This window comes from Mixophyes fleayi, chromosome 2, assembly GCF_038048845.1.
Source record: "Mixophyes fleayi isolate aMixFle1 chromosome 2, aMixFle1.hap1, whole genome shotgun sequence".
NCBI lineage: Eukaryota > Metazoa > Chordata > Amphibia > Anura > Limnodynastidae > Mixophyes > Mixophyes fleayi.
In genome coordinates this window covers 184,543,761-184,565,934 of record NC_134403.1, presented here as the reverse complement: position 1 = coordinate 184,565,934, position 22,174 = coordinate 184,543,761, and the positions used below count along the sequence as shown (strand labels likewise).

The window sequence follows — 22,174 nt, the reverse complement described above, 5'->3', positions numbered from 1 at the left end:
TAAAATGTATGCTCTCTAATTAGCAGGGTCCTCCATACCCTTTGTTTTCATGTCTGTATTTATTTTGTCTACCTTGTATGGCTCTGTATATATATAATATATATATATATATATATATATATATATATATATTTATATATAAACATACATACACACACATACATATACACACACTGTTTTCCCTACTGTATGGTGCTGCTGAGCACTGTGGCGCCTTACAAATCTATGATAATAAATGAAATATTTTGTTGTGAATGTTAGATGAATAAGTTAGCTTAGCAAAATTTGTCTTTGTCAAAACATTTCATTATCTTTATTCTGAAAAATGAAAGCCCTAGCATGGTGACTTTGAAAAACATACTACATACAATGTAATTTAACTTGAGATATATATATATATATATATATATATATATATATATATATATATATATATATATATATACACACACACACACACACACATACACATACATACACACACACATACTTATGTACACATACATTCGCACACTATGATTTTACTGCCATTCAGGTGTTTCTAATTGTCAATGAAACATGAGTTTATTGTGTGCATTCTGTTTCATCTTCACGTGGGCGCTTCCGTGGGTTTATTTCAAAGTTTGGTGGACTTGCCACACCAGCTTGGATATCACGAAAACCTTGATCCTAGAAAATATCCAAAAATCAAGATAATGAGAAACAATGCTGACCACAGTGTGCAAAATAATATATATATATATATATATATATATATATATATATATATATATATATATTTATTTATTTCATTCTCCATCCAAACCAATAACAGACAACAAATTAATAAAAACCTATATGGCTCACATGTGTGTTTGTGTGCTATGGGAAAGACTGTGTGGGAATTAACTCTGTATGCAGCTATCCCCCTGCATACTTCCCGGGACCTCACCTGTACCTATGCATGAGAGGTGTGGAAAATAGGCCTCCTTGCTAATATTATTATATACCTCTTTGTCTGTTTTACCCAGTTTGTTTCCTACTGTATTTGTCCCCAATTGTAAAGCGCTACGGAATATGTTGGTACTATATAAATAAAATGATTATATATATATATATATATATATATATATATATATATATGTTTATTTATTACACATACCGTAGTTGTATTCATACCTATACATACATACATACATATACACACACACACACACACACACACACACACACCTCTATCTCAGTATCAAGTTAAAGATCTAATTATAACTTTGTGTACAGAATTCTGGTTACCGTGATCTTAAATTGTACTTTGGTCTCTTTATGATTGGGCGACTTGAATACCGTTGCAAACCTGTAATCATAAAAATGTAAAGATTTGTATTAATAGTTACAGATAGCAGTTAACAGATACTGTTGTGGATACATTACTTTAGAAGAAGCCACCATACTGACATGTGTCCAACAATTATTTGATTTAAACTACACTGGATTGTAATAGAAAAAATTATTTGCATTGCAATTTGCCAACAATGGTACATAAAGCAATTAAAATCAAGGATCCCGCTAAATTGATAATGCTTACACATATGTATATCCTAATAAACCGGTTAGCTGTGAAAAAATAACCCCCAGTCTCAAGTTAGTAAACATCTCTGAGCTAGTCCACAGATTTTTATTTTCCAGATACAGCCATTGATAAAAAACAGGTTTTAATATTCATAAAAAGAGCTATGCTTTAAAGTGATGCAGCTGCAAATCTAATCATTCTAAAATATTTTTTTCAACTAATTAATGAAATATTGACGTTAGTTATAACTACGAAAGATACTTATTGCCCTTAATCATGAGATTTTAAAATAGAGGAACATTTCACAATTCAATTTCAGATAACTCAGAGGACAAGTATTATAAAAGCTTTGAAGATTTTGTGGAAAAGCAGACAAGTGGTAATTTGTTTGGTTCATTTAAATAACTCATTTTTGCTGAGCCAATTTCTTACTAGTTATTATATGTGGCTGATGTTTCCAGGCATTTTCATTGTGAACCTATATTGTTCTAAATGTAAGTTATCTAAAAGCTAAAAATAAAATTTAAAAGAGAAAATAGAAAAGGCAGGTGAATGTGAAAAAACCCCATAAGGGCCACCTGTTAGACAGCTCTGTTCTAGACAACCCTGTCAGAAATATATAGTATCTGATAGCAACCAGTATGCAAGAATATAGATTCTAGAGAATGATCTGCTAGACATAATAAAATGTATGACAGAAGTTTGGTAGCTCCTCTGTTAAGACAGGGAATACAATTACCACTGCCAAGGCATTTTTTTGTAAACCACAAACAGTAATACATGCATTCTATAACCCTGAAAATTGGACCCACAGGTTTATGCTTTTGCTTCAAACATTTCCTAATGCAGGGGAAATGGGAGATCAATACATGCAATGTGAAATGCAGTACATTCACTCAAAAACAAAAATGATTATGATCAGTGTGGGAGATTTACAGATAAGGGACATCACTGTAAAATGTCCTCAATGTCTTATAAAATGCATTTGAAAGTTGCAACCTGTAAAGTCCTGTCAGATTATTCTAGAGCCATCAAGTAATGGAACCACAGGTGGATTCAATTCCAGCCACTTGGGCTACTGGCGCTATTGCTCAACTCGATCCAAGAGCACAAGTTATAAATGTGCAAACTTACTGTGCACATATGCCCCAATATTAACCATGGGGATGGCATATTTACTTGCTAGCAATTTTTTTCATTGTTCAGTGGTGACAAACAGACAATAATGCTGTATTAAAACTATGAATCAGAATGTTTAGAAACACTCACACTATTTAACATCGTGTTGACACTATTCATTGTGAAAAGTACTAAAAAAGGTCTCCTAGGAGAATCGTGTTGAATATGACCCCTATCCTATCTTTAAGCACTTTCCATATACAATAGCTAGTAGTCTTGCCATATTCGGGGCTGGGGGACTGGTCATAAAGAGTCACCATGCTATGGCCGTTCCTATTCAAAGTGGAAAATCACTGGATTTAAACAGAACAGTGTTCAAACCGGATGACAACAGCTATGGGACACAACAGCAGGGTGTGGCAATGGAGAAAATGTTCTCTATGACCAAACCCCCAAATGAAAACAGGAGCTTCAGAACAGAAATACTATATACTCTCTACTACTGAGTGCAGTGGTCGAAGTGGGCTTGTATACGGTGGTATGCCATACCAACAGTTCTCCGACTACCTTCTTTGTAAAACTATCAAATTCCATTCACTTACATTTTCCATACCACCACTGCTAAGTTTCCATTTCAACCACTGAGCGAGTGTACATATAAAAAAAAAAATATGTGATAGGTGCTATACTGGCATTGACAACCTCTAAAAAAAAAAATCCACAAAAGTGGAATTAACTGTTACGAAATCTAATCTCAAACATTGGCATTCTACTTAGCCAAACAAATTATGCATTCTAAAAGCATTTTCTCAGCTTTCCTCTTCTGGGGACTCCATGGCAACTTACTTACAAAGACGTAGTAATCCAGAATAAAGGTAGGATGAAAGATGTTTTGTACATTTTAAACCAGATGCATTAGAAACAAACAAATGAACCAGTGTTAAGCTCTCAGTATAGCAATATGAATTTGTATTTTCATGTGCTTCAATGAGCACAAATACCTATGGTAATCTTAATTTATCTGTTTACATTTCAAAAGGGCAGCATAATTTGACAGCCTACACATATAAATATGAAAGCAGATAACAGCTGTAACACTAAAAAGGAGCCAAAAAGGAGTGAGTAAGAGAGAAAACATGATTGTAAAGAAGTAATGTTGGGTGATGTTGTAAAAGAAAAAACAGGATCATTCATTTCTATTTTAAATAAGATGCAAACTATACATTTCATTAATGCAGTGCTATAAAAGTAGATCCATGTGTGTGACAGATATAGACAGTGCTATGAGCAATAAAACCACAAAAATACATTTTAAGCCCCTCACCCCTTTCCCACCCCAATGCTACCTTGCAAAATCCTATGAGCCACCAAAAACACATCGAACTAATGTCTTTTCACAAACTTTTGCCTCAGTATTTTTAAATTATTGCTTTTTGGTCTTGATACAAATTTGTTGCATTTATTTTTTTATACACATAACCTTCAGATAATATTGAGAGTTAGATACAGCAATATGTATACAATTGCTTCTCTGCTTTTTGGCTAAGATCAAATCAGTTCTTATTCGGCCCAACACCCAGTGGTCCTAAAGCTGATTGAGGCTGCCTCCAGCCCATAGTCTAAGACCGGTGAGGGTTAAAACTGGTACGGCTGTGCTGCATTTTGCTTGTTGTGCCTCAATAAGCTGCCTAAATATTTAACGGCTGCTGAGAAATCTTGAAGACTACACAAGGAAGTTCAAGCTCAGGGAAAGAAGCTCTACAGAGTTTGACTGATGGAGAAAAACTGGGTGATCAAGCCAGCTGAAGAACCTGCTCTGCCCAGCTGGTAGAATTTGCATAGTTCTGCCCCCTTTCTCCAGACCCTTTTGCTTCATTAGTTCCAGCTTCAGTTGCTTTTGATCCATCCTCCACCCCTGGCTCCATGCCCCAGGAAGGGAGGGAAAAAAGTGCCCAAAGTTCTCCCTGACCTTGGAACTTCCACCTCCACAGCCCCTCCAGAACAGGACATGGGAAGCCCAGCCTGGACCATCCCCAGGGAACTCCAGCCCTGCATGAGGCAGACGGTGATCCTGAAGATAAAGAAGGTGGAGGGAATCCTGGATATAGTTGCAGAGACTTTTGGAAAGAAAACAATGCTCGAGCAGGGATTCTCCAAGGCTGAGAGACTCTCAGTATACAGCTATCTGAAGTGGATTTTCTACATCAACTTTGCCTCTGTAGCCATCTGTAAGAGATACTTGGAGGCGGTGAAAGCTGCAAGGCCTGAGTCTACTTTCTCTCACTTTGTGGGCAACTGCCCTATTAAAGAGGAAAGGCGAGTGAATGCTTCAATGTAAAACCCACACACAAACCTGGCAAAGAAATCGCTACTTTCCTGAACCACTTTTGTAAAGTAGTCAAGAACTCCTCCAATATTCTGGACGGAAACTGATTCTGGCCTGGTATCTGGTTCCTCATTGTCAGGTTTAGGAAGGGACAAGAACATGGACGGCCTCTAGCACCTGAGGTGGTGTTGGAGGTGGATGAGTTCATGGAGCTGCCAACCATCTGCCTTTTCAACAGGCTAGAAGAGAGATGTCTGCTTCCATCTCAGCCTGGAGACAAGGCAAGCAGGCCCACGCAACAGGACTGATAAACGAATATACTGTACGTGCTAACCTCTCTTTCTCCCAACCAATAGCCTCTTTTTCCCTTTTCGGCATTAATGTGAGTATTAATCAGTTTAAGCTACAGTCTGTTTTTAACTTTCTTGATAGTCAGAAATGTGATGTTTATATGCTGCAGGAATGTTCTCTGCTTTTAGCTTGATCCTATAGACATCTGTGCAAGCAGTTGCCTAATGGACCGACTTTTTGGTCTGGTGGAGGTGAGTAAGTCTGCAGGGGTAGTCATGCTTATTAGGAGAAGCCTCTTCACATTAGATTCCGTTCAGGAGTTGTCTGCGGCAGATTGCTCATCATAGATGGCTCCTGGGCAGGTGAAACAATTCGACTAATCTGTGTGTATGCACCCCCTTAAGAATGAGCATTTGGAGCTATTCCAGACCCTGCTCATAACAACCAGAGCAGTAGTGATGGAGGGAGATTTCAACTGCCCCTTAGAGAAGGACAGACGCAGGTCCAGCAGCACTGCTAGACAGGATAATACATCTAGGCTGCTCCAGGAGATGGTTGCCGAAGCATCCTTGTGGGATGCAGTGGGATTCACGGGTGCTGGTTCTGTTAATACTTCAAGCCTCCCCGTTGTCTCAATGTGTTCGTGGATTGACTTTGTTTACCTCTAGGGCATTGAAACAGGATAGCCATGCCATGGTTCCCTGCCTGGGCTACAGTTTTTCTCTTGGCCTAGGCTTCTGGAAGTTGAATTGTGCTCTGCAGGAAAAAGTGGATATGTTGGGAGGAGCTGAGGGATGCCTACATCATATGGAAGAATAATACATGTTATTATGATTGCATGTCTAACTGGTGGAAATATGTTAAAGTCAAAAGGTAGACAACAGGCTTGTGAAAGGAAGAGGAACTTTAGGAGGCTGCAAAGACAACTGCAGTCCCTGCTGGACCTCCAACTTTGCAGATGGGATGTGAAGGATATTCTGGAGGAGGCCAAGGGAAAACTGAAAAGGCACTTTGAGGAAGAATCCAGATGCATCACCACCCATCCCAAGGTGGAGAATCTGGAGAAGAGTGAGAAATGTAACTTGCTTTGTCAGGAAACTCTACTTGAAACTGCGAGATGAGATTGGCATTCCCAGAAAAGAGAAAGAGAGCACCATGGGAGTCGTTAGAGACTACTACAGCAACCTCTACTCCACTAAGACTACTGACAACAACAAGGCTTATAAATTCCTGTCAGTTATCGCCAAAACTATTGATACTGCAGGTAAAGCAGCCACAGATGCTCCCCTGTTGCTAGATTTTTTAGGCCCGGTGGGTCCTCGCACAGTGAATGTCTCCCAGTGGAGCTCTATTTACTGCTGTAGGGTCTCATTGGCCTGGAACTACTAGAGTAGTATGAGGAGATGGTGGTGGAGGCCAGAATGCCTCCTTTGCCGAGTAAGGGAATGATAATTTATATCCTGTATAAGTGATTTTAAAAAATAGCATCCCATCTCTCTCCTGAACGTGGACTACAAGATCCTCACCAAGGTACTAGCCAACTTGCTACAGGCTATCATCGGATAGTTCACCTGGATCAGACCAGAGTCATTCCTGGCCACAGGATTGCAGATAGTCTTGCCCTGCTCAGCGACAAGGTCCATTACATCAAAGATTGCCATGCACATGTGGCCTCCATCAGCCTTGATCAGGAGAATTCCTTTGATTGCATTTCTCATGAATTTATGTGTAGGAAACTGCATAGATTTAGTTTGGTGAAAATGTTTTGTTCGTATTTTAACCTTCTGTACTTTGACATTTACAGTTCAGTGTTGGTAAACAGCTGAAAGACTGACCTCTTAACTGTTTTGTCTGGGGTCAGACAGGGCTGCCCTCTTACACCTATTATTTTTGTTTGTTGTATAGAGCTCTTTGCGATGTGCATTAGACAGAATTCAGAAATAAGAGGGATCACCACACCGGATCCCTACCAACAAGAGGCCAAGTGCTTGGTCTACATGGATAAAGTCACTGTCTTCAACGCTGACCAGAATTCGGTGACAGCACTCTTCCAGACCTGCGAGACCTTCGGTCAAGCTTCAGTTGCAAAGGTCAACAGCAAAAATCTGTGGCATCTGTCATCCCTGCTTCATAAACAAGACAGACTTCGTCAAGATTCTGGGAGTCTGGTTTGGTGGAGAGGAAGTTGCCCTGAAGTGTTGGGAGGAAAGAATTGCGACAGACAGAAAATTGGTTTGTGGAGACTCAGACACCTCACCATCAAAAGGAAAGCATTGTTGCTGTGCAAAGAGATCCTTTCCGTTCTGCCATGCACGGCCAAAGCATGTCCACCTCTTGCTATGGTCTGCAAGACCATCACAAGTACTGTCTTGCACTTCATCTGGGGCTTCATCTGCACAGAGCAAAGCGTGTGTTCAAGGAGCATCTTTAAGGCAGGAAATGGATACGGATGGTCCCACCATCCTGCAAACCTCTGCTGGCAACACCATATCTCACTTTTTTCTCATGCCCCTTTAGAGGGGCATTGGCTGGGACAAGGGGGACAGCTACTTTTCTTACAACTGGATCACTCCCTAATTCTGCAATTCCCTAATTCTAATTGGACAATTAGAGTGAGCACAACTTGGAGGGAGTTAAATAAGAGTTGTGGAAGCCCAAAACTATCCACAAGCTCATCAGAGCTAAGGACATGATGAGTCTGTTCCAGGGCTCCCTGCAGCAACTGCAAAACATGTTTGGAAAAATGTGGCCACTAAGAGGCTGTCTAATAGACATATACTTGGCATGGATGGGTATCCCAGTGGTAGTCACTTTTCCGATAGTAACTACACCGACAGTTACTGCACCTACATTTAAAATCCAAATACTGACACCCCGACATGACACAAACAGCGACTTCCCATTACAGAGAGACAATAAATTTCCAACCCGATCTGTTCCCAACTCATGAAAATTATGTCACTTCAAAACGCGACTGCTGTTAAAGTGACAATGGACGGACCCGGCTTACTATAATCTCAGGTAAGTAATAGGTTAGGTTTAGGGTTAACCTTGCCATCAAACGCCGGGTCCGTGTATTGCCACTTTAAAACGCCCCAGTCGTGTTTGCAAATTACGTTATTTTCAACTGTCGGGAACAGATTGGGTCGCCAATTTACTGTCTCTGTGTAATGGTAAGTTGCTCTGTCATGTCGGGGTCTCAGTCTGCGGATTTTAAATGTAGGTGTACTCACAATCGTCATATCGTATCACACTCATGGTATTAAGGGGAGGTTTGCCTCTCAAGAGATTCATGCATTCCCAGAACCTGTGAAGATATGATCACTGTCCCTGTAGCACTGTCAGCAGGGACACATCTCAACATATCTTCTGGGACTGCTCCTATGAACAGGCATTATTGGATGCGTGGAAAATGAACTCGGCGATGGAGTGCACAGGAGTTGCCCTTCATACCATTCAGTATTTTATGGATTATTTCCTGGGACTCTCACATATAGGGTAATCCAAGAGGCCTGGCACCTTACGAACTGTTTTAAGGACGCTTTATGAATTGCCCGGAATCACCTTATATTGAAAATGGAGAAGAGGTCTATATAGGACTGCCACAGGCTGAGCGACAGCCTGCTTAAAGACTATAACATCAAGGACAGTCATAAGGAAGATGAGGACTAGATTCACCTTCTCCCTCTATATATCTGTTTTCAATAAAATTTTGGAGCTGTGACTCCCCTCCCTTACCCCCTCAATCCTATTCCCCCATCACATAGTTTGAAGTTTTGTTGAATGTCTTGCCTTTATTTATACACACTTCCCTTTTATGTGTCTGTCCTTCAATAAAGTTTTGGGCCTGTGATCTCCCTCCTCCCACTTACATCCAGTACTTGTTAAAGCGGTTGTCTCGTTAAAGTGATGAATCGGTGTGCCGTAATTGATTTTTAGTGTTCAATGTTATATTTTGTGCCATATGTCTTGTACTGAACTAAAAAGTATGTCTGATTATGTTCCACGGTGCATTAGGCTTACAGCTGTGATGCAGTACACCTGAATGTAATCACTTATGTCTGTTTTTTGTATCTTTATGCAAAATAAAGTTAAACTTTTCAATACAAAATAAATAAAAAATATGAATACAAACCTTTGCATACTCTCCCAATTAAGTATTATACGGTTGGTAGGTGTGTGCCCCCAGCTTTCACCTGTAAAGAGACTGAAGACTGAAGTTGCCTGTAAAAATGTAAATAATACATTTATTTGCTTATATTGTCTAACTGGCCCCAGATGGTAAAAGCTAATTTTGAATGGTTGCTATGGTTTTAGTGTATATTGGAACCTCTAACAAATGTTGGTAAAAACTGAACAAGGTAGTTTTCTTTTACATTGATTACAATGCGTGAAGGGTGGAAGTCCCATGGGGGAGGGGGCAGCTTCAGTGAATATGGAGGACTTATTTACAATACAGATCAATTATATTTATGATACCAAGAATTTTAGTTGTGCCAAACATATTGGACCTGAGTCATTAAGGCAAAAAAGGAGTAAATCTTCTCTTGGACAAACCATGTTACAATGCAAGGGGTGAACATTAGTTTATTATTTTGCACATAAGTTAAATACTGGCTGTTTTTTCATCTAGCACACAAATACTTGATAGCTTTATTATTACACTGAAATTTAAAGTTGATCTAGCACATGCCCTACCCCAACTATAAATCTGTCCCCACATTTTAATTTTACCTCCCCCTCCAATGCAACATGGTTTTGCCCAGGTGCAAAGTTACTCTTTTTTATGCTTTGCTCTCCTTAATGTGAACTAAGTTAAATGCACCACAAGTAAAACCCTTTCATAGTGTGTGCAAGCCCGTATTCTGTCTTTGAATCTTACTACTCTATGGTTACATTTCTTTGATGTAGCCCTCATTGTAAAATTAAACACATGTATTATTTATCAAGCTTGAGGACACTGAATATCTTTAAGTTTTTATTGATTATTGATATCAGTTAATTGTCAAAGATAGTCAGGGTAAATAAAGTGAGCGGAAACAGATGTAATCACAGACAGGCTAGAAAAAAAATTATTCTGCCAGTATTTTGCCTTTGCATTCAAATATAAGAAAATATTTCTTTCCTTTAAAAAACATCTAACTAGTCAGATCAAATGATTTCCACTCCAGGAAAGTTAAATAGGAGAATGAAGATTAATGGTTCCAGTGGGGATTTTGTGTGTTGCACCCAGTCAAGTAAGCAAGTAAATCCCTGAGGACAATGTGATTTGTGAATACAAATACTCTGATTAAGTATGATCTATAGAGACTTGCCTGCCAATTTAAAATGCTCCAAATTAGTATTTTTTATTAATTTATAAAAAGTTGGGGGACAAATGAAAAAATCCCATGAGGTTTCTTTTTTTAACAAGCATTCCTGTTTGATGCTCAAGAATTCAGGGTTTGTTTTTTTTAAAAAAAACAACCCACAAAACTATATAACTGTATTAATATCACTAATGAAAATTCTCAGACCTCATGCAGTTGGCGCTTAACAGCTAAATATATTTCTAACAAGGCTTCTAAAACATACTAACATGCAGTTTTCAAACACACTAAAGGTAATTTTCGAGAGTGGGGATCACACAACTCAAGTTTGTGCCTATTTTTTATGAATGCATCAGTTTTCTGGAAAAAAAAACAAAACAGGTTGAAATTTAAGCATATTCTGATGATAGTGGGTTTCCTCCGAGTGCTCCGGTTTCCTCCCACACTCCAAAAACATACTGGTAGGTTAATTGGCTGCTATTAAATTGCCCTTAATCTCTCTCGGTCCGTGTGTGTGTATGTTAGGGGATTTAGATTGTAAGCTTCAATGGGGCAGGGACTGATTTGCATGAATTAAATAAACAGATGATGATGATAGGATCTACATGTCATCCATAACTAAAGAGAGATAAAGTACACTTGTTTGAGTCATTTAACAGGCACAAAAAAGATATTATTCTACAGGAGGAAATATTTCAAATATTCAAGGGCTTTACGGGTTGTCGCAAACCCTTTTCAACCCTGTAAAAGATCATATACGCTGAGGTGGTGAAATCGGTCCTTGGCCCCCACTTTCAAGTGTGTGGCCCTAAAATGGAAGTGAAATTTTCTTTCTTTCTTTCAACCATGTGTGTTTCCAGCAAAGGGCATTTTAACAAAGGCAGTTTCAAAACCCAAAATATGGGTGTGCTTATGGTTTTGCGCAAAATGGACAAATAAGGATAATTTCAGCAAAATGAAATGCACTGCGTGCCTGAACATGGCCCTAAAGTTGTCAGTCTTCTTTCTATGATTTTCAACAGTATTCCATCTTCCTACTGCCATGTTGGAACCAAATCTTTATAATATTAACCATTTATAATATTAAATCATGGGTTAGTATGCTGGGTGCACAATCTTTTTTGGTCCAAGGGCCACATTGAGAGATTGTACTCATTTGAAGGGGCCACAATAAAATTTGAACTTACTTAAAAAAAATTAAATGTGTTGATTTTACGACAGGAAAAGGGAAACTGCTTTCAATTATGCTATTGCTCTCAACGTTATTATGGGAGGACTTCTCACACAGGAGGCGTTCCAAGCCTTCCCTTGTAACTGCCCCTCCCTTCTAAAATTACAAACCAATACTCTTAATATTTATAAAAAGCAGATTTTATGTTATGACAATTGCATGTATGCCACTGGAATTGGCGCATTCAAGTGACTACTATAGTAAGTTGCTATCTAAGTTCTAATGAAAAACACCGAACATGATGTACCTCCACAAATACATTTATATGTTTAAAAATGGTATCATACCTAAAGCTGGTACCAAAACTGATTCACTAGGCCCAATCCTTGTAGTCATCTGATTTGTTAATATCATCTACAAAAACAAAAACGTTAGCAAGCAATTTATGTCAATGAATAGAAAAAATATTAAAAGGACTTTTATGCTGTTCAGAACTACACCAACACTTGGAGACTCTTTTTTCAACCTCTGCGTTCAGAAGATTTTCTCTTCAGGAGGACACAACAGCACTCTAACCCTACAGGGGTAAGTGTAATCGATACCACGATACCTTCACCGTTGGATCCGTTTGTGTGATACCTCAACTCCGCCTTGCTTTATTGACATCTATTGTGAGTACCGGAACTTTATTGCAGTATTAGGACATTTATGCCTGCACACATTAACGCATATTGTTTTACTGCATTCTTTGAATTTTAACGATCTCCGACTACACTCACATCTCAGTTTGGAGCATTACCAGCATTTGTATTCAGAGACTGTGACTCCATTTACTGTTTGGATTTCATTTACATTGGGACTCATTTAACCAATTCAGCTTCCTGGGACTTTTGAGTCCGAATCAATAGGACTATTGCTGATTTAGAGGTTTGAGCCATTGATATTTTTTGCATTTATGCCTTCTGTTTGTTAACAGTTATTAAGGTTGCAACCCTGCATTTCCATGTAAACTATTGCACCATTGTGTTACATTAAAACTGTATTTTACACTTCTGTCACACCTTTGTGCGCTACGGGGAGACCATATCTAGGTTAAGAGTTTAGTTTATGTTGTATACACAGTAGATAAGCTAGTGAGCCTTATTGGGGTTGAAATTATATACCTGACTTATATACCTCTTTAAACTGAATGCATATGACCTCATTTAGAGTCAGGAGTAAAAAAGCAGCTAGAAGGAGCTATTTTGCACCTTGGCAAAGTCATGCTGCACTGCAGGTATGTGGGCAGGGGGTGGGGGGAGATTTAAAATGTGCAGACAGTTAGAAATGGAATGGAAGCCTATCCTAGGTCTTCTCTAAACAGCGTGTAAAAATACAGCTGCTCAATATTTGTATGCTACATGCAAAAGCAAATCAGTATTTTTCCTGCACAAAATGAAAACAAAAAAATGCATTTACATCCCTTTTACATCACAACAAGGTTCACCCTGTAGCTGGATATGCTCCCAACTGTAAATGAGGCCCATGATGTTTAGATTTATACAATATTGATACAAGACAGAAATGACAACCGTACTTAAGAAAAAAAAGTTTATACCATTACCATCATCCACTCACAAAAGATATGTTTGTATGGAAGAGGTCTCAAAGCAGTCCGCTATTTAAAATACACACTAAAATAAATAAAATGGATCTATCTATATATATCTATATCAATAAAGAACCATTTGCTTGTGCTTTTTTTCAGTGATTGTACTGCTGTTTTAATGGTAACATTCTGTGAGCAAGCGTCTCCAAGGATCATGTCAATCATACAAACCTTTTCTTTAGTGCAAATAGAATTTAAAATGTTGAAGAAAGGGGAGTACATGTGGTTTCTTTCAGCAGACAGCATTATGAGAATGCAATTTTGCATTATTTCTTTGATCCTCAGCTAAAGCAGCTCAGACCTCAGCACTATTTATTTGAAAACCTGCCAGGTTATTATCTTTGGAACAATAAATACATTATACAAATAAAATAGAATCTGAACGTCAAGGAGTAATGGAATAAAGCAGGCATCTGCTGAATCCAAAAACTCCAATCAGGCAAGGCGACTTGCATGTTGTTTCCAGTTAAAATACATTTGAACTGGCGCAATGACAGAAACTATGCATAACCATGGCCCTTTATATATCTTCCACATTAGCTAGCTAATCAGGCATATCATGCTGTTAACTCCTCCAACACTGAAGCCATTACACTGCCTGCTGGTAGAGCTTGCTATATTTAGGCTGCTGTTAGAGCAGCAATTCAGTGTGTAAGAGCTTAGGAGGCTTGGACGAGAACAGAAAGTACATTTTATTTATACTTCTATAATGCTGCAGTAAGCATACGAAGGGGAGCTTTATTTAATGAACGGTGTTTAAAAGAAGGGATTCCTGATTTTATGGTATAAACCCCCACCAAAATGTTGTAAGGTCAAGTCTGTATTCTTTAATAAGGGCTTTTTGTGTTCTAAATGATTCAGGCAAACATTTAGAACCATACTTTCAGCTATAAATGAACAGCTGTCAAAATAAAGGGCATGGAGAAAGCAGCATCACTCTACAACAGTGATATCCACATTTATTTGATATCCACAAGAGACAAAAATGTGTATGAACATGTGTGAATTACTACATTTAAAAAATAAATTAAAAAAAATATATAGTTATTTCTAGGAAAAATTGGTTGTTCCCGAAAGAAAATGTATAGTGCATATTGGCCAACTTTCTGAAGACGGCGTCCGGGAGCTGCCTTTGGGAGGTGGGTGTTTTGGGGGCGGGGCTATGAAAATCGTGCCATTCTGGCCCTGCCCCGCGACACAAACGTGTCATTTTACAGCGGAGACAGGGCCAGATGCTGTGATTCCTTGAGAATCACGGCATTTTGGCTCTAATTCTGACCACTTCCTAGTGAAGTGGGCAGATACCATGCTCTCCCGGGAGTCCGGGAGACCTACCCGGACATTTCAGGAGAGTTGGCAAATATGGTGTAGGTTATTCAATAATATACATTGCATTGTGATATGTATAACGTGTGTATCTTCTACATATTAAACAATGTTAAATAAAACTATACGAAGCATACACTGTGACTGCCTCATACTTATTTTGAAGACTACCAGTCATGAATGAAGATCTTGTGGTGTGGGGAAAGATCTGCATCATTTTCTCTCTTTACAGCTTTTAGGGCTTATTATTACAATATGTATACAGAACCCACCAATGCCGCCACATAAAATGCATGCTAAAATCTAAAGTTTTTATAAAAGAACAGCAGCAATTGCTATTGAAGCCAGGGTAGAATAGATGGAGCAGAGCTCACTATGCATGTATACATGGACTCACACACAAACATAACTGCTGGGCAAGTATATGAATATATAATAAAATAAGCTAACTGTCCAGCACTATAGTAATAAAATATGGTGCCTGCTGGCTGAGGGGGGGGGACGGGGGGACTACAAAAAGGCTCTAGAAAGTATTAACTAGAGATGTGTGCAGGCCCCCCATGTTTATATTCAAAAACCATCTTTGGTCAAAGTTTCTCATGTGTTTTAGTTTTGGATCTGGATTTCATTAAAAATTGTGAAAAACAGATAAAATCATGTGATTTTTAGCGGTTTTTGTTCCCACATTAGTATTTATAGCATTAACATTAATTTACAGTGTATTTTATAAATATCTCTTCACAACTGTCTATCACCAGTTTTGACCAAAGGCTGCAGCAAACTGGCTGGCTAAAATTAGTGACAGAACAGTTTAATTAAGAAAAGATACAATCCCTATAAACCATTATGGCACAGCAGTGGCAGACGGATGGCAGTTTAGTAAAGGACACCTTTAAAACATAAAGACAGAGCACTGGGTGATAGGATGGTCATTTTAGAAAATTAGTTATCCCACGGTAGACCCACCCCACAACTAAAATGGTTTGGAAAAAAATCGCTGAAGCATGTAAAGTGTAGAATTCCACCTCCTTACTACCTCTGGCTGGGTGTCATACATATGTTCGACAGTTACATGATCGACATTTATATGGTCGAAACCATAATATAGACAGAGTTGGGAAATCGACAATAATGACATTGACAGTATTATTAGGCCAACAATTGAAAGGTAGACAGTATTTTTAGGAAGGCCATAATATCCCTAACCCTATCTACAGTCAAGTCCATAAATATTGGCACATCGACACAATTCTCATATTTTGGGCTCTATACACCACCACAATGGATTTGAAACGAAACAAACAAGATGTGCTTTAACTGCAGACTTTCAGCTTTAATTTGTGGGAATTTACATTAAAATCAGGTGAACAGTGTAGGAATTACAACGGTTTCTATATGTGCCTCCCACATTTTAAGGGACCAAAAGTAATGGGACAAACTAAACAATCCTACATCAAACTTTCACTTTTTAATACTTTGCTGCATATCCTTTGCAGTCAATTACAGCCTGACGTCTGGAACGCATAGACATTACCAGACCAGGGGTTTCATCCCTGGTGATGTTCTGTCAGGCCTCTACTGCAAATGTCTTCAGTTCCTGCTTGTTCTTGGGGCATTTTCCCTTCAGTTTTGTCTTCATCAAGTGAAATGCATGCTCAATCGGATTCAGGTCAAGTGATTGACTTGGCCATTGCATAACATTCCACTTGTTAGGCTTAAAAAACTCTTTGGTTGCTTCAGGTCATTGTCCATCTGCACTGTGAAGCGCCGTCCAATGAGTTCTGAAGCATTTGACTGAATAGGAGCAGATAATATTGCCCGAAACACACTTTTGTCACCAGTCACATCATCAATACAAGGGAACCAGTTCCATTGGCAGCCATACATGCCCACGCTATGACACTACCACCACCATGCTTCACTGATGAGGTGGTATGTTTTGGATCATGAGCAGTTCCTTTCCTTCTCCGTACTCTTCTTTTCCCATTACTCTGGTACAAGTTGATCTTTGTCTCATCTGTCCATAGGATGTTGTTCCAGAACTGTAATGGCTTTTTTAGATGTTGTTTGCCAAACTCTAATCTGGTCTTCCTTGTATTGTGGCTCACAAATGGTTTATATCTTGTGGTGAACCCTCTATATTCACTCTTGTGAAGTCTTCTCTTGATTGTCGAGTTTGACACATATACACCTACCTCCTGGAGAGTATTCTTGATTTGGCCAACTGTTGTGAAGGGGTTTTTCTTCACCAAGGAAAAAATTCTTCTGTCATCCACCACAGTTGTTTTGCGTGGTCTTCCGGGTCTTTTGGTGTTGCTGAGCTCTCTGGTGCGTTCTCTCTTTTTAAGAATGTTTCAAACAGTTGATTTGGCCACACCTAATGTTTTTGCTATCTCTCTAAAGGGTTTGTTTTGATTTTTCAGTCGAATGATGGCTTGCTTCACTGATAGTGACAGCTCTTTGGATCTCATATTGAGAGTCGACAGCAAGAGATTCCAAATGCAAATGTCACACCTAGAATCAACTCCAGACCTTTTACCTGCTTAATTGATGATGAAATAACGAGGGAATAGCCCACACATGTCCATGAAATAGCTTTTGAGTTGGATGTCCCATTATTTTTGGTCCCTTAAAAAGTGGGAGGCACATATAGAAACAGTTGTAATTCCTACACCGTTCACCTGATTTGGATGTAAATACCCTCAAATTAAAGCTGAAAGTCTGTAATTAAAGCACATCTTGTTTCATTTCAAATCCATTGTGGTGGTGTATAGAGCCCAAAATATGACAATTGTGTCGATGTCCCATATTTATGGACTTGACTGTATGATCTTTTACAGATAGCTTGAGCAGTGGCTGAATGAGATATTTACCATATAAGTAAAATCTGCACATATGATCTATTTTAGAAGTGTCACATCTGTCTAGTGTTTGAAAACAGTCCCCCATATTTTCGGTTTTAGAGATCGAAGGCCATCAGTAATGGTCCACATATATGCACTTACTGCTAGTTTGTGATAATTAGCAATGCTGATCAACTGCTGTGCCAAAGTATTTAGCAGGCGTGTCCGTAAGGAGAGGTCTTCAAAGTCATGTCGAAAAGGAAATGCAATGCTGTCAATGATAATCAGTTTTATCTAAAGAAGAAAAAAAGTATTTATTATCATTTATTACACGTAATCAAACACCAGCGCAATGCAAATAGTAACAAACACAGTAATAACAATGAGTATTAACAGACAATGGATACAGGTTACACCTTGATAAAGACATTATTGAGTCGAAACATGTAGGGGCAGTAAAGCTGAATAATGTTCTGGATATTGTAACTGTGCATGCCGCTCCTCCGATTACCATCAAAGTTTGGGGACATCTCCAGTGTTTTATACCACCTCAGGGCTCCTTTGAAGAGAGATCTGTACATTGCTTTTGTACTCGCAACTCAGTTGGTAGGAGTGTTTGCATACACTGATCTTTTATATGTGTTTTTATATTGGAACAATGCGAGTACGATTAAAGTATTTTTATGGTTTTAATGATTTCACACTTGCAGGGGAGGACTGGCAAATTTTAGCCTGGGGGGCAAAAATTCACTCAGTAGCCTATTGGGACCAATTTAAAGGGAAAACAATGTAGGTGACCCAGCCAAAAGGTAGCCAACTAGTGGACCGGCACAGGGGGCAGATGCTGCCCTGGCACCCAGCCCAGCCTGCCCCTGTACACTAGATACCTCTTTATTTTCTTCTATATTATCTACGTACATACTACATGAGGTATTGATCATCTGAAAGAAGAGCTAAGGAAAATATAGCTTGACATTGATGTGCCTGATTTTATACACTTCTAGTAAGTTGCCTAACACTAGGAGGCAGCACTTCTATCACGATCAATGTTCCCTTCTGAGAAACTTCCTGGTTCAGTACAGGAAGGGAGCACTTTAATTACAAGTATATATTATTTGAACTATCATCTATGGATTCTCTGTTTCTTTTTTATTCATGACCATGATACACTATTTTGAATTTTTTTATTACATGTGAATCCTATTTCTGGCAACATTCAATGTGAGAACAAACAGGTTCAGTAGGAAATTTAAGTATACTTTATTATTTTCTTTTTACACTCATAAGACACGAAGGCACATAGTTCCAGCGATATAGCGCCTTATAAAAGTTCTCTTTTATTCTAACACAGATAGAACTGGTGGCAGCATTCTCATAAATGTCAGACCATTCCTCCTCCGAGATCTCCCCACCAATGACCTGTTACCAGGCTAATTTGTGGGGGACTCTGAAACTTGAGGTGAGAGGAGCAAGCTCATAATAGAGCGTGGAGATTAGGCCTTTTGTTGAGGATTGACGTAAGCAGAGGGATTCAAAAGTAGTAAGGGGGGCGGAGTGAAAGGCGGTTTTTGACAACACTGTGAAAATGGCTTAACTGTAAGAACTGGTAAAAGTGCTTAGAGGGGATGTGGAAACGTGTCTGAATCTCAGAAAATTGAGGGAAAGTAGCAGAGGAAGTTAGATGTTTGAGGCAACTGACTCCCCGCGAGTGCCACGGTCGAAATGAGCTAGGATGAATTCCTGGGAGAAAATCCGGTGAGTTACATAACGGTATGACCGGGGAGGGATGTGGCGATAGGCCAAATTTTTGAGATGACGAATCCCAAATGGATGAAGAATGCGAAACAACTGGATGGAGTAGTAAGCGTTTGGGACGGCAAGCTCTTGGGAGCCGTAGAAGAGAAGATAATGAGAGCAGACCCAGACCTTTGGCCTCTATTTTGGAACAAACTCTAGCTTCTATCGGACCAGACCATAAAACACATTGAGCGAGAAGGGCGGAGATATAGTATCTTCGTAAGTCAAGAATCCCCAAGCCCCCTCCCCGCGGGGACCTCCGAAGAACCTTAAGACGAACTCGTGGCCGTCTACCTGACCAAACAAATCTGGAAACTTGTAAATGGAGGAATTTAAAAACATAGGGTGGGATACGAATAAGAAGAGTCTGAAAAAGATAAAGCAAACTGGGAATGATATTCATCTTGACAGCATTAATACGACCAATCCAAGATATATAGAGTTGAGACCAGGCTATAAGGTATGATTTTATTTGGTTAAGGAGGCAGAGAAAATTAGCTTGGAAAAGGTGTCGATAATACTTTGTAATAAAGACTCTCAAAATATTTAATTTTGTGTAGACCCCACTAAAAGGGAAAGAAGCGCTCTAGTAGTTTCTTGTCTGCGTTAGGAAAGTTAAAGTCCAAGACCTCTGTCTTGTCAGGGTTGATCTTATAGCCAGAAAAATGGCCATATAGATTCAGCTCAGCCAAGAGAGGGGGCACCAAAGTATTGGGGTGAGTAATGGACAGCAAAACATCATCCGTAGAAAGCGCAATCTTATGAGTAGAGGGGCCCACCTGTATACCCAATATCTCCCGGTTATCTCGGATCCTAGCAGCCAATGGTTCGATAACAAGAGCAAATATGAGTGGGGAGAGTGGGCAGCCTTGGCGGGTGCCATTCATGATCGGGAAAGGCTCAGAGGTCAAGCCATTAGCAGAAACAGTGTCCAACGGGGAATGATAGAGGGCTAGTATACCTGTCAGAAATCTATCTGTGAACCAGATCGTCTGAAGCACCCCCTCCATGAACGGCCAGGAGATGCGATCGAACGCTTTTTCAGCATCGAGCGCCATGAGAAGGGAGGGAAGATTATCGATGTGTATTGTATGAATTAAGTCAATAATCCTTTGAGTATTATCAGGGGCCTGACGCCCTGGGATGAAGCCCACCTGGTCAGAATGGATGAGGGCAGGGAGGAGTGGGTTCAGCCTAGAGGCCAGAATCTTTGCAAATATTTTCAGGTCTACATTGAGTAGTGAAATCGGCCTACAACTGGCAGAGAGAATGATCATTTCCCTATTTAGGAATAAGAATTATGTTGGCCCTTGTGGTGGTGGAGTCAAAAGAGGCCCCCTCTAGCACATCATTAAAGAATTTTGTCAAGTGAGGACCAAGGACCTCAACGAACTTTTTATAATACTGGGGAGTGAGGCCACCCGGACCCGGAGCGGAGGAGGATTTCAGTGACTTAACCAACGCCATGACCTCCGGCAAGGCAATATCTGCATTGAACTAAGATTGCTGTGCCGGGGTAACTTTAGGAAGAGGTAAAGTTGAAAGATAGTCAGTCAAGGTGGGGGTCAGAAGATCTCGACGAGGGGGAAGCACATCAAGGTTATATAGGGAAGAGTAATATCGTCTAAATTCACTGACAATCGGTGTTGGGTCATAAGTTATGTCGCCTGAGGGATACTGATATATTTTATCGATATGGTGCAGAGCTATTTTTTTCCGGAGTTTTCTAGCGAAGACAGAGTCAGCTTTATCCGCTTTATCGTAGTAACGCTGTTGTGCATGGTGATGGCCGCTCTACGGGAAAGAAGGGTATTTAGTTGACCCCTGAATGAGGCAATCTTGGGAAGCAGGGCTGGGTCGTGATGAGTTTGGTGCTGCGTAAGCAGTGAAGCTAGTCTAAGTTCCAAAGAGGATATTACTTCGCCCGCTTTTTTTCTGACAGCCGTCGATTGGCTAATCAATTGACCCCGTATGGTGGCTTTATGAGCCTCCCATACAATTCCCGGAGTTACGTCAGGTGTTAGATTATCTAAAAAGTAATTAGTAATGGAGGTCTTAATATCCAGACATACAGATCTATTAGGTAGGAGCGAGTCATCTAAACGCCATCTACTACGCTGTGGAGGTGGTGTAAGGAGATCTAAAATAATAGATACGCATGAGTGATCAGTCCAGGAGAGGGGGGTTATATCTGCCTGTAATAAATGATGAGTGAGTGAATGTGAAACGTGTAGCATATCTATGTGTGTATATATTTGATGAGGGACAGAAAAGTGGGTATAATCTTTAGCGTCCGCATTACGGAGCCTCCATGAATCGTATGGACGATGGTGTAAAAGCAATGTGGACAAGCAAGTGGAGTCTGGGAAAGAAGAGGCGCCCCGCCGAGAAGAGGAAGGGGGAGACCTGTCAAGTACCGAGTCGAGGGTAACATTAAAGTCACCACCGATAATAACATGACCCTGCGCCAACCGCTCAATGTGTTTAATTATTTTTTTTTATAAAGAAAGGCTTTTGTCTCTGATTTGAGCATAAACTGAAATCAGAGTGACAGGGGCAGAGCGGAGGGAATGAAGAAAGGGGACTTTACTGTGGATCAAAATAGCAACTCCCCATTTCTTACAGTCTGCCGAGGCAAAGAAGGTCTGGGAGAACTGCTTACCCTGAAGTTGTGTATGGACTCCAGTAAGATGAGTTTCTTGGAGAAATAGAACATCTGCTTTTTCTCTTCTACAGGAACACAGAAGAATCTTGCCCTTACGAGGGGAGTTAAAGCCGTTCACATTGACGGAGAA

General features: G+C 39.7%; 1 protein-coding gene across 4 annotated transcripts in view; it reads right to left on the bottom strand.

Moving 5' to 3' along the window:
- Positions 1 to 444: 444 nt before the first annotated feature.
- RAD51C (RAD51 paralog C) overlaps positions 445 to 22,174 on the bottom strand; it is a 57,424-nt gene continuing 35,694 nt past the window's right edge. The window contains exons 5-9 of one of the 4 annotated variants that reach the window (XM_075195069.1): positions 17,745 to 17,876; positions 12,113 to 12,179; positions 9,421 to 9,499; positions 1,273 to 1,333; positions 445 to 669 (exon numbers count right to left, since the gene is read on the bottom strand). In XM_075195069.1, the coding sequence (XP_075051170.1) occupies positions 565 to 669; positions 1,273 to 1,333; positions 9,421 to 9,499; positions 12,113 to 12,179; positions 17,745 to 17,876 (444 nt within the window). In that variant the 3' untranslated portion in view covers positions 445 to 564. Of the gene's footprint in view, positions 670 to 1,272; positions 1,334 to 9,420; positions 9,510 to 12,112; positions 12,180 to 17,744; positions 17,877 to 22,174 lie in introns of those variants that run through there. The other 3 variants (XM_075195070.1, XR_012688030.1, XR_012688031.1) reach the window with 3 other exon arrangements.